Source organism: Octopus sinensis, linkage group LG29 (assembly GCF_006345805.1).
Source record: "Octopus sinensis linkage group LG29, ASM634580v1, whole genome shotgun sequence".
Classification (NCBI taxonomy): Eukaryota; Metazoa; Mollusca; class Cephalopoda; order Octopoda; family Octopodidae; genus Octopus; species Octopus sinensis.
The window spans coordinates 11,714,534-11,727,033 of record NC_043025.1 but is presented as its reverse complement, the minus strand read 5'-3'; the positions used below and the strand labels follow the sequence as shown (position 1 = coordinate 11,727,033).

The 12,500-nt window shown below is 41.8% G+C and overlaps 1 protein-coding gene across 1 annotated transcript in view; it reads left to right on the top strand.

Moving 5' to 3' along the window:
- Positions 1-2,740: 2,740 nt before the first annotated feature.
- The window catches only part of LOC115226032 (G/T mismatch-specific thymine DNA glycosylase), a 17,752-nt gene continuing 7,992 nt past the window's right edge, over positions 2,741-12,500 (top strand). Inside the window, exon 1 of the mRNA XM_036514806.1 lies at positions 2,741-2,875. Within this exon, the coding sequence (XP_036370699.1) occupies positions 2,741-2,875 (135 nt within the window). The remainder of the gene's footprint in view (positions 2,876-12,500) is intronic.

Here is a 12,500-nt window from a genome sequence, read left to right as displayed (position 1 = left end):
TTGTCCCCCTAGCATTGCTTGACAACCGATGCTGGTGTGTTTACGTCGCCGATAGAATAAGTACAGGGCTTACAAAGAACAAGTCCCGGGGTCGAGTTGCTCGATTTAAAAAAAGGCGGTGCTCCAGCATGGCCGCAGTCAAATGACTGAAACAAGTAAAAGAGTAATGTAGAGGCGCACGAAGATTTTCTGGAACATTTGCTTTTGAACAAAGTATAGAATGGATACAAACACATTTATATTCGTTTAAAAACGTGGATAATAATATACGTGTGTTACATGAACACGGTGATTTGTATACAAAGCACATCTGATTATTCACACCTGGGCCACTCCTGATCTAGCTGACCAGTGATCAAAGATCTTTCAGCTTGACCAGCAAACCGTTCTGTATTTTCAGACACAGTATATCCAGAAATAGGGGCCCAGGTATATATCATCAAATGAGTGTTTCCTATAAGATAGTAGGGTGTGATCTGTGGGTGACCTGGCTGCTATTTCTAGCAAGTCGAACGACCATGTTGTCCCGCTTAATAACACCTGTAAAGCTCATCTGATTATTTAGCCCTGGGCCACACCTGATCTAGCTGACCAGCAAAACCGATCTATATTTTCAGACACAGTATGTCCGGAAATAGGGGCCCAGGAATATATCATCAAATGCGTGTTTTCTATAAGATAGTAGGGAGTGATTTGAGGGTGACCTGGCTGCTATTTCTAGCAAGTCGAACGACCATGTTGTCCCGCTTAATAACACCTGTAAAGCACATCTGATTATTTAGCCCTGGGCCACACCTGATCTAGCTGACCAGCAAAACCGATCCTTATTTTCAGACACAGTGTGTCCGGAAATAGGGGCCCAGAAATATATAATCAAATGCGTGTTTTCTATAAGATAGTAGGGAGTGATCTGAGGGTGACCTGGCTGCTATTTCTAGCAAGTCGGATGACCACGTTGTGCCGCTTAATAACACCTGTACCACCCTATTGAGGTTGACCTTCAGGGTACTACTTGAAAACAGTGGTCCCGGTGCGCGCACTCGTGCTAGCTAGTCGTGACTAGTCGATCCTACAACGTAAATAAAACACAAAATAAAGTACATAACACAAAAACACAAAGTATGGATCGACTAGTCACGACTAGCTAGCGCGGACGCACGAGTACGCGAGTGCGCGCACCGGGACCGCTGTTCTCGAGTAGTACCGCCCTTGAGACTGGCGAAAAGGGAAATAAAGTACTAATTTAATTAATTACAGAGGATTCGCACGTGGTGTTAATTAGATTTGATGATGACCTGTGACTAACCTTTGAAACTGGCGATGATCAGCGGAGAGAAGAGAGAAGACATGACCTGGGAGAAAACGCGGAGCGACGGACGGTGGGACTTCTCTAGTGATGGGAGGAAGAGAGAAGGTGTAGGCGGAGGAGAGAGGAAAGAGAGGGTAGTAAAGAATGTACGGGAGATATAGAGGGGAAAGTATATGAATGAGAGAGAGGGGGGATGTTTCAGCTGTTGGAGGAAGGGGAAGAGGGTGTAAGAGAGGGGAAAAGCAAACTGAAGAAAGAGAGGGAAAGACGGAGAGAGAGATAGAGAGAGAGGAAGTTTCAGCTATAGGAGGAAGGGGAAGAGTTAAGATAGGGGAAAAACAAACTGAAGAAAGAGAGGGAAAGACGGAGAGAGAGATAGAGAGAGAGGAAGTTTCAGCTATAGGAAGGAGAGGTGGAAGAGTGTAAGAGAGGGGAAAAGCAAACTGAAGAAAGAGAGGGAAAGACGGAGAGAGAGATAGAGAGAGAGGAAGTTTCAGCTATAGGAAGGAGAGTGGAAGAGTGTAAGAGAGGGGAAAAGCAAACTGAAGAAAGAGAGGGAAAGACGGAGAGAGAGATAGAGAGAGAGGAAGTTTCAGCTATAGGAGGAAGGGGAAGAGTGTAAGAGAGGAGAAAAGCAAACTGAAGAAAGAGAGGAAAAAAAACTGAGATAGAGATAGAAAGAGAGGGAGTTCCAGCTATAGGAGGAAGAGAAAGAGGGTAAGAGATGGGAAAAGCAAACTGAAGAAAGAGAGGGAAAGACTGAGATAGAGATAGACAGAGAGGGAGTTTCAGCTATAGGAGGAAGAGGAAGAGTGTAAAAGAGGGAAAAAAGCAAACTGAAGAAAGAGAGGAAAAGACGGAGAGAGAGAGAGAGGAATATTCAGCTATAGGAGGGAGAGGAAGAGTGTAAGATAGGGGAAAAGCAAACTGAAGAAACAGAGAGGAAGTTTCAGCTATAGGAGGAAGGGGAAGAGGTAAGAGAGGGGAAAAGCAAACTGAAGAAAGAGAGGGAAAGATGGAGAGAGAGAGAGAGAGAGAGGAAGTTTCAGCTATAGGAGGAAGAGGAAGAGTGTAAGAGAAGGGAAAAGCAAACTAAAGAAAGAGAGGGAAAGACGGAGAGAGAGAGAGAGGAATATTCAGCTATAGGAGGAAGGGGAAGAGAGGTAAGAGAGGGGAAAAGCAAAATCCCTAAGTACCAGTTATGCACTGGGGTCGATGTAATCGACTTAGTCCCTTTGTCTGTCCTTGATTGTCCCCTCTGTGTTTGGCCCCTTGTGGGTAGTAAAAAAATAGGTAATTGTGATGGTAATGATGGTGGTGGTGTTGATAGTGATGATGATGATGATGCTGGTGGTGGCGGCGATGGCGAGGGTGAAGTTGAAGGTGGAGGCGGCGGTGTAAAAAAAAAAGAAAGAAAGAAAGAAAGAGAAAATGAGATGGAGAGGAGCACTTCCGGCACGATTCTCATTGGTTGAAATCTTGCAGTCGGCCAGGCGAACAGCCAATCGATCATTCTCGTTATTGGAATTGAAGAAGAAAAGCCGAACAAGGAATAGCAGTTTAAAGGTATACACACACACACATACATACGCACACACATATATATACACACACACAGACACACACTTACATAGACATATACAGGCACACACACACAAATAGATACGCACGCGCATACGTTCACATACTATAAAAAAAACATTAGTAATAATAATAATAATAATGTATTTTATTTCCCCCTCCTCGCTAAAAAAATAACAAACAAATTGTTCAAAATGAAAACAAACAACAAAATGTATGTTTTATTGAGAACGTAAGAGAGAGAGGAAGGTCGGCCGCCATAGCTTGTGTCGTCTGGTCTTCATGCTTGTGTTCGTGTGTCCGATAATCGACGATGATTTTTTTTGTGATTTTATATATATATGTATTTAGTTGCATTTTTTTTTTTTTTTCCACAGAAATTGTTTGTTTCAAGTAGCATATCTAAAAAAAAAAAAATTTCGCTGCTATGTTTTTTCTTTATAGCGATGATAATAATGATGATGGTGATGGTGATGGTTGTGGTGGTGGCGGCGGTGGAAATGACTGATTTTTTTTTTGTAAATGATGGTAATGAAAGAGATGGAAGCGGCGGTGGCGATGATAGCAAGGCTTATATATATATATAGTTTTTTGTTCTATGACTGAGTGTGGAGGCAGCGGCGGCGGTGGCGGTGGATAAGCGTAGTTAATGATAGTGATCGCGATGGTGGCGGCGGAGAAGGCTTAGTGGCGATGTGATGGTGGTGACGGGGAATGCTTTGTGACGATGTGGTGGTGGTGACGGGGAATGCTTAGTGACGATGTGGTGGTGGTGACGGGGAATGCTTTGTGACGATGTGATGGTGGTGACGGGGAATGCTTAGTGATGATGTGGTGGTGGTGACGGGGAATGCTTAGTGATGATGTGATGGTGGTGACGGGGAATGCTTAGTGACGATGTGATGGTGGCAGCGGAGAAGGCTTGGTGACGATGTGATGGTGGCGGCGGGGAATGCTTTGTGATGATATGGTGGCGGCGGCGGAGAAAGCTAGTGGAGATGTGGTGGCGACGGAGAAGGCTTGGTGACGATGTGATGGTAGCGGCGGAGAAGGCTTGGTGACGATGTGGTGGTGGTGACGGAGAATGCTCAGTGACGATGTGGTGGCGGCGGCGGAGAATGCATAGTCACAATGTGGTGGTGGTGGTGGTGGAGATATCGCTAGAATATATACTAGATAGTGATGGTGATGATGATGGCAGTGGTGGTGAGATGAGTAAATGGGGATGGGGGTTAGCCATTACAATTATGATGATGGTGATAGTGATGACGATGGTGGTGGTGGTGGTAGTTATGAAGGCCGTTACGTTCTGAGTTCAAATTCCGCCGAGGTCGACTTTGCCTTTCATCCTTTCGGGGTCGATAAATTAAGTACCAGTTGCGCACTGGTGTCGATGTAATCGACTTAATCCATTTGTCTGTCCTTGTTTGTCCTCCTTCCGGGGTCGATTAAATAAGTACCAGTTACTGGGGTCGATATAATCGACTTAATCCGTTTGTCTGTCCTTGTTTGTCCCCTCTGTGTTTAGTCCCTTGTGGTTAGTAAAGAAATAGGAACTGGCGAAGCAGAAGACTTGTCCAGGCTTCAGTGTCTGTTTTTGTCATGGTTTTTATGGTTGGATGCACTTCCTAACACCAGCCACCCAGCGAAGTGGACTGGGTGCTCTTTGTGTGGCACCAGCACAGGCGAGGTCAGTTTTTGGCGTGGATTTTACAGCTGGATGCCCTTCCAAATGCCAACCACTTTACAGTGTGGACTGAATGCTTTTTTACGTGGCACCAGCACAGGCAGGGTCACCAAGTAATTTTGTCTTGCAATACAGAGATCCTCTGAGAAGGGAGGAATCATTGAAAGAGATGACCTTGTACCAGATGAACGGTTAGAGCGTGACAGAGAGACCGAAACAGGTGTCTTGCTGTAAGGAGATACATGGTTACCCAATCAGAGAGAGAGAGAGAGCGATCAAGAATATATGTGTGTGTTTGTGTGTATCCCCTTCTCCCTAGCTCCTCTGTGTGACCCTTCTGTCTGGCATTCACCATGATAGATTGCTAGCCACTACACATTCTTGTTTTCTCTCCTTGTTTCTTTCTGTGTTCCTTTCTGTGGAAGAGCGTAGGCTCGAAACGTTAAGGACTTTTTCACTACAGCCTCTGGTCGACTAAAGCCTTGTGAGTGGATTTGGTAGACGGAAACTGAAAGAAGGCCATCATATATATGTGTGTGTGTGTGTGTGTGTGTGTATGTTTGTCTCCCCCAACATCGCTTGACAACCGATGGTGGTGTGTTTACGTCCCCCGAAACTTACCGGTTCGGCAAAAGAGACCGATAGAATAAGTATTAGGCTTACAAAGAATAAGTCCTGGGGTCGATTTGTTTGACTAAAGGCGGTGCTCCAGCATGGCCACAGTCAAATGACTGAAACAAGTAAAAGAGTAATCCCATACGAGAAGTCCATAGGGTGAGATTAGCAACGTCGGGTCACCTTACCGGCTTATACAAAACCAAAGTGACATCACCGGGAGAAATTTTATTACAATAACTTCTTGATTCCTCATTTATTATACTTACAAACTAGGATCTTTTCGGTTTGAATGGCAGTTTTTAAAAATAATTTCTTTGCAACTAAACACTTTTAAACTTCTTATACTGGTAGAATGTGTTTATAAAACATCTTTTCTCTTGGCTTTATTGAGAAAATTCTATAGTTTGTAAGGTATTTGTTGTTGTTTTTCTTCAATTTCTGCAATTTCAACCAATCAATGACGTCTATTGAGGTAAAATAAAAACATTCTGTGCCGTATGAATATGTCCCTCGTTTGGATCTTTTCGGTTTGACCGGCAGTTTTAAAAAATAGTTTCCACGTAACTAAACACTTTTAAACTTCGTATACTGGTAGAATGTGTTACATAAAACATCTTTTTCTCTTGGCTTTATTGAGAAAATTCTATAGTTTGTAAGATAATTGTTGTTCTTTTTCTTCAATTTCTGCAATTTCAACCAATCAATGAGGTCTATTGAGGTAAAAAAAAAAAAACATTCTGTGCCGTATGAATATGTCCCTCGTTTAAGAAACAGATTGGGTTTATTTACATTTGTGAAGAAAAAAAGATACCCTTCCCCCACCCCTAACCCTAAAACAGATTGTAATGCAATAGATCGATACTAGGGTCATAATTATGTGTGACAATTTCATATGACACCGCTAGAAAAAAGCTGCCGTTCAAACCGAAAAGATCCAAGACCTGTGCTTGTTGTCCAATGATTCTACGGTTGTGTTGGCGAGCTGGCAGAATCGTTAGCACGCCAGGCGAAATGCTTAGCCGTATTTGGTCTGCCGTTACGTTCTGAGTTCAAATTCCGCCGAGGTCGACTTTGCCTTTCATCCTTTCGGGGTCGATTAAATAAGTACCAGTTAGCACTGGAGTCGATATAATCGTCTTAATCCGTTTTTCTGTCCTTGTTTGTCCCCTCTGAGTTTAGCCCCTTGTGGGTAGTAAAGAAATAGGTATTTGGTCAGTCGCTACGTTCTGAGTTCAAATTCCGCCGAGGTCGACTTTGCCTTTCATCCTTTCGGGGGTCGATTAAATAAGTACTAGTTAGCACTGGGGTCGATATAATCGTCTTAATCCGTTTTTCTGTCCTTTGTTTGTCCCCTCTGTGTTTAGCCCCTTGTGGGTAGTAAAGAAATAGGTATTTCGTCTGCCGCTACGTTCTGAGTTCAAATTCCGCCGAGGTCGACTTTGCCTTTCATCCTTTCGGGGGTCGATTAAATAAGTACCAGTTAGCACTGGGGTCGATATAATCGTCTTAATCCGTTTTTCTGTCCTTTGTTTGTCCCCTCTGTGTTTAGCCCCTTGTGGGTAGTAAAGAAATAGGTATTTGGTCTGCCGTTACGTTGTGAGTTCAAATTCCGCCGAGGTCGACTTTGCCTTTCATCCTTTCGGGGTCGATTAAATAAGTACTGGGTCGATATAATCGTCTTAATCCGTTTTTCTGTCCTTGTTGGTCCCCTCTGTGTTTAGCCCCTTGTGGGTAGTAAAGAAATAGGTATTTGGTCTGCCGTTACGTTCTGAGTTCAAATTCCGCTGAGGTCGACTTTGCCTTTCATCCTTTCGGGGTCGATTAAATAAGTACTGGTCGATATAATCGTCTTAATCCGTACTGGGTCGATATAATCGTCTTAATCCGTTTTTGTTCTGTCCTTGTTTGTCCCCTCTGTGTTTAGCCCCCTTGTGGGTAGTAAAGAATAGGTATTTCGTCTGCCGCTACGTTGTGAGTTCAAATTCCGCCGAGGTCGACTTTGCCTTTCATCCTTCGGGGTCGATTAAATAAGTACCATTTAGCACTGGGGTCGATAATCGTCTTAATCCGTTTTTCTGTCCTTGTTTGTCCCCTCTGTGTTTAGCCCCTTGTGGGTAGTAAAGAATAGGTTTTGGTCTGCCGTTACGTTCTGAGTTCAAATTCCGCCGAGGTCGACTTTGCCTTTCATCCTTTCGGGGTCGATTAAATAAGTACCAGTTAGCACTGGAGTCGATATAATCGTCTTAATCCGTTTTTCTGTCCTTGTTTGTCCCCTCTGAGTTTAGCCCCTTGTGGTAGTAAAGAAATAGGTATTTGGTCAGTCGCTACGTTCTGAGTTCAAATTCCGCCGAGGTCGACTTTGCCTTTCATCCTTTCGGGGGTCGATAAATAAGTACCAGTTAGCACTGGGGTCGATATAATCGTCTTAATCCGTTTTTCTGTCCTTGTGTTTGTCCCCTCTGTGTTTACCCCTTGTGGGTATAAGAATAGGTATTTGGTCAGTCGCTACGTTCTGAGTTCAATTCCGCCGAGGTCGACTTTGCCTTTCATCCTTTCGGGGGTCGATTAAATAATACTAGTTAGCACTGGGGTCGATATAATCGTCTTAATCCGTTTTTCTGTCTTTGTTTTGTCCCCTCTGTGTTTAGCCCCTTGTGGGTAGTAAAGAAATAGGTATTTCGTCTGCCGCTACTTCTGAGTTCAAATTCCGCCGAGGTCAACTTTGCCTTTCATCTTTCGGGGGTCGATTAAATAAGTACCAGTTACGCACTGGGGTCGATATAATCGTCTTAATCCGTTTTTCTGTCCTTTGTTTGTCCCCTCTGTGTTTAGCCCCTTGTGGGTAGTAAAGAAATAGGTATTTGGTCTGCCGTTACGTTCTGAGTTCAAATTCCGCTGAGGTCGACTTTGCCTTTCATCCTTTCGGGGTCGATTAAATAAGTACTGGGTCGATATAATCGTCTTAATCCGTTTTTCTGTCCTTGTTTGTCCCCTCTGTGTTTAGCCCCTTGTGGGTAGTAAAGAAATAGGTATTTGGTCTGCCGCTACGTTGTGAGTTCAAATTCCGCCGAGGTCGACTTTGCCTTTCATCCTTTCGGGGTCGATAAATTAAGTACCAGCTAAGCACTGGGGTCGATATAATCGACTTAATACCTATGTCTGTCCATGTTTGTCCCCTCTGTGTTTAGCCCCTTGTGGGTAGTAAAGAAATAGGTATTTCGTCTGCCGCTACGTTGTGAGTTCAAATTCCGCCGAGGTCGACTTTGCCTTTCATCCTTTCGGGGGTCGATTAAATAAGTACCAGTTACGCACTGGGGGTTGATATAATCGTCTTAATCCGTTTTTCTGTCCTTGTTTGTCCCCCCCTCTATGTTTAGCCCCTTGTGGGTAATAAAGAAATAGAAATAGTTATTTGTGATTCCAAGATAGTTTGGCTGTCATTTCTAGCAAGTCGAGGCTCACTCGCGTGTCGGTTTCACTAGAGCCAAGGAAGGTAACTCTGTTCGTCTTCGCCCAGCTGTGAATTGCCTTAAAGCATTGTTTTGTAGTTAAGTGCTTTGCCAACATGTCACAATTTAGCAGGTACGTTCAGTTTGTTTCCATAATCATTTTCGCCTCTTGTGTACGTTTGACTATCGGTATATATATATAAATTTTATATATATATGCACACACATATACTACGTATGCAATCTCTCTCTTTATATATATATATTATATATATATATATATATTATATATATGTATGTATAATGTATGTATGATCAGTAATGATAAGGGGTAAAATTAATTAATTAACTAGTAATTAATAATTCCTCAAGTAGAATCCGGCATGTTAAAAAGGACCATTTTCCGGTAAACTTAAGCAATATTTTATAATTACGAATTTGCCGAAGCCTAATTATAATTATACCCGTAATTATAAAATATTATATATATATAATATATATATATATATATATCTAAGTATGTATATGTATATATACACTCATACACACACACACACACACACTCGCTTAACTAGTTATTTAACCGCTGATGAGATCTGATCGAGCAAGCCTGTTATCAAAAGTATAAAAGTATTCCAGATATGGCCATCTCTGTCCAAGTTCCCTCATATATCGCGCATCTGCGACTATATTAGAAACTTGTTTTAGCTTGTATTTTAAATTCACCCCAGCAATATCATTTTTTTTTATGTCTTAAAAATAAAAATAGTAAGAGATTAGACCTTATTTATGTTTTGAAAATCATGTTCGAAATAATATCCAAAGACTGGTTTTAAGAAAAAAACCATAATAATAAAAATATATTTAAAGTGGGCGGGGGTTAAGAAGATCCCCTTTAAATGAACGATTGCCCTACATAATCCCTTATGTATCCTTCATTTTCTTTAAAACACCCTGGTATAATTTGATCGAGATTTGGTCCCTGCTTTTCTTTTTTTTTACTGGTTATTTGATGGAATCGGTTTTTCGTTCGTATCTACAACCGGCAAAATATAAGAGTCTCCACTCATAGCTTGCTCTCTCTCTCTCTCTCATCTCACACACACACACACCACACAAAGCCTCGACAAACCAGTCGTTTAACCTCGGGTCTGGTCCGAACCGAAGCAGACCTTCAATCAGAAAGTGTTACAACCGTGCCTTTCTTATTTTGAGATGGACTTCATTATCTAGTTGGTCCAAGTGGAAACCTTCCTCCTTATCTCGTAAGTTTATTGTAAAAGTATATCGTTGATGTGATTTTAAGGATATTTGTTGCTATTTCTAACAGTTCGATCGACACCACAACGAGTCTACCCTCCTATGGTTACTAGCATATAGCTTTATTTATACTTTGGGGCGCAGATATTACTACTTATGTATATGTATATATATATATATATATATATGATATATTATATATATATATTTATAATATATATATATATATATATATGAAATATAAGGAAAGGAAAATTCTAAGTATATATTTCTTTACTACCCACAGGGGCTAAACACAGAGGGGACAAACAAGGACAGACAAAGGGATGAAGTCGATTACATCGACCCCAGTGCGTAACTGGTACTTTATTTAATCGACCCCGAAAGGATGAAAGGCAAAGTCGACCTCGGCAGAATTTGAACTCAGAACGTAAAAACAGACGAAATACCTATTTCTTTACTACCCACAAGGGGCTAAACATAGAGGGGACAAACAAGGACAGACAAAGGGATTTAGTCGATTAGATCGACCCCAGTGCGTAACTGGTACTTTATTTATCGACCCCCGAAAGGATGAAAGGCAAAGTCGACCTCGGCGGAATTTGAACTCAGAATTTGAATTCTAAGTTTAGACGAACTTTAATTCACTTCGTAATCCAAGCTGGTACAGAGCCAGTATACATTCTACAAATTGTTTCGGGGTCTAATTAACGAAAAACCCTTCATGAAATAAAAATTACATTCCTCATATAGCCGAAACTTTTCTTTCTTCGCTTCAAATTCTACCGTATTTTTAACAGCTGCTCTTACCCCCGTCTTCATCCATATGATACCCAGCCTAGAACAGAGATCGGCTATTTTAATACCCAGGACAAAGGAAACTAACACACACACATGTTTTCAAAGTTCTACTCTGTTGTATATGCAGGAGTATGTGGTTTATTATTGATAATGCAAAATAAACCTTCGACATAATACTTGGGTCGATTCATATTCTTGTAACTTTTGTGTTTAACGAACGATGCTCGAAGTGTTTGGCAGAATCGTTAGAGCAGCAGGAAAAAAAAAGTACTTTGCGGTTCTTATTCAAGCTCTTTATATTATGTTCTGGTTCTGAGTTCAAATTCCGCCGAGGTCGACTTTGCCTTTCATCCTTTCGGGGGGTCGATAAATTAAGTACCAGTTTCGCACTGGGTTCGATCTAATCGACTAAATCCCTTTGTCTGTCTTTGTTTGTCCCCTCTATGTTTAGCCCCTTGTGGGTAGTAAAGAAATAGAAATAGGTATTTCGTCTGCCGCTATGTTCTGAGTTCAAATTCCGCCGAGATCGACTTTGCCTTTCATCCTTTCGGGGGTCGATAAATTAAGTACCAGTTTCGCACTGGGGTCGATCTAATCGACTAAATCCCTTTGTCTGGCCTTGTTTGTCCCCTCTATGTTTAGCCCCTTGTGGGTAGTAAAGAAATAGAAATAGGTATTTCGTCTGCCGCTATGTTCTGAGTTCAAATTCCGCCGAGGTCGACTTTGCCTTTCATCCTTTCGGGGGTCGATAAATTAAGTACCAGTTTCGCACTGGGGTCGATCTAATCGACTAAATCCCTTTGTCTGTCCTTGTTTGTCCCCTCTCTGTTTAACCCCTTGTGGGTAGTAAAGAAATAGAAATAGGTATTTCGTCTGCCGCTATGTTCTGAGTTCAAATTCTGCCGAGGTCGACTTTGCCTTTCATCCTTTCGGGGTTGATAAATAAAGTACCAGTTAAGCACTGGGGTCAATCTAATCGACTTAATCCTTTTGTCTGGCCTTGTTTGTCCCCTCTATGTTTAGCCCCTTTGTGGGCAATAAAGAAATATATTATGTTCTGATTTCAAATCTTGCTGAAGTATAAATTTTGTCTTTCATCCACCCGAGGTCCAGTCCAAGTCCTGGGGTCGATCGAATCTACTCACACCCTCCCCCCCTGGGTCTAAATCGGAAATAAATTTAGTGGTAGTCACTATTACTGTTTATCTATGTCTTTGTTTAGTTGAACGGGGATCTAATCCAGCCGGAAAAACAAGGAAAAGATTTCAAATTATTTACGGTTATTTAACCGTCCTCTCTCTCTCTCTCTTTCTCCAGTTTCCCCCCTCTCATATATATTATATCCCTACTCTCTCTCTCTCTCTCTCTCTCAATATTTTCTCTCTTTCTATACTGTCTCCCCCCTCTCATATATATTACATCCCTACTCTCCCTCTCTCTCTCAATATTTTCTCTCTTTCTCCACTTTTTCCCCCTCTCATACATATTACATCCCTACTCTCTCTCTCTCTCTCAATAGTTTCTCTCTTTCTTCACTGTTTCCCCCTCTCTCATATATATTACATCCTACTCTCTTCTCTCTCTCTCTCTCAATATTTTCACTCTTTCTCCACTGTTCTCCCCTCTCATATATATTACATCCCTACTCTCTCTCTCTCTCAATATTTTCTCTCTTTCCTCACTGTTTCCCCCTCTCATATATATTACATCCCTACTCTCTCTCTCTCTCTCTCTCTCTCAATATTCTCTCTCTTTCTCCACTGTTTCCCCCCTCTCATATATATTACATCCCTAC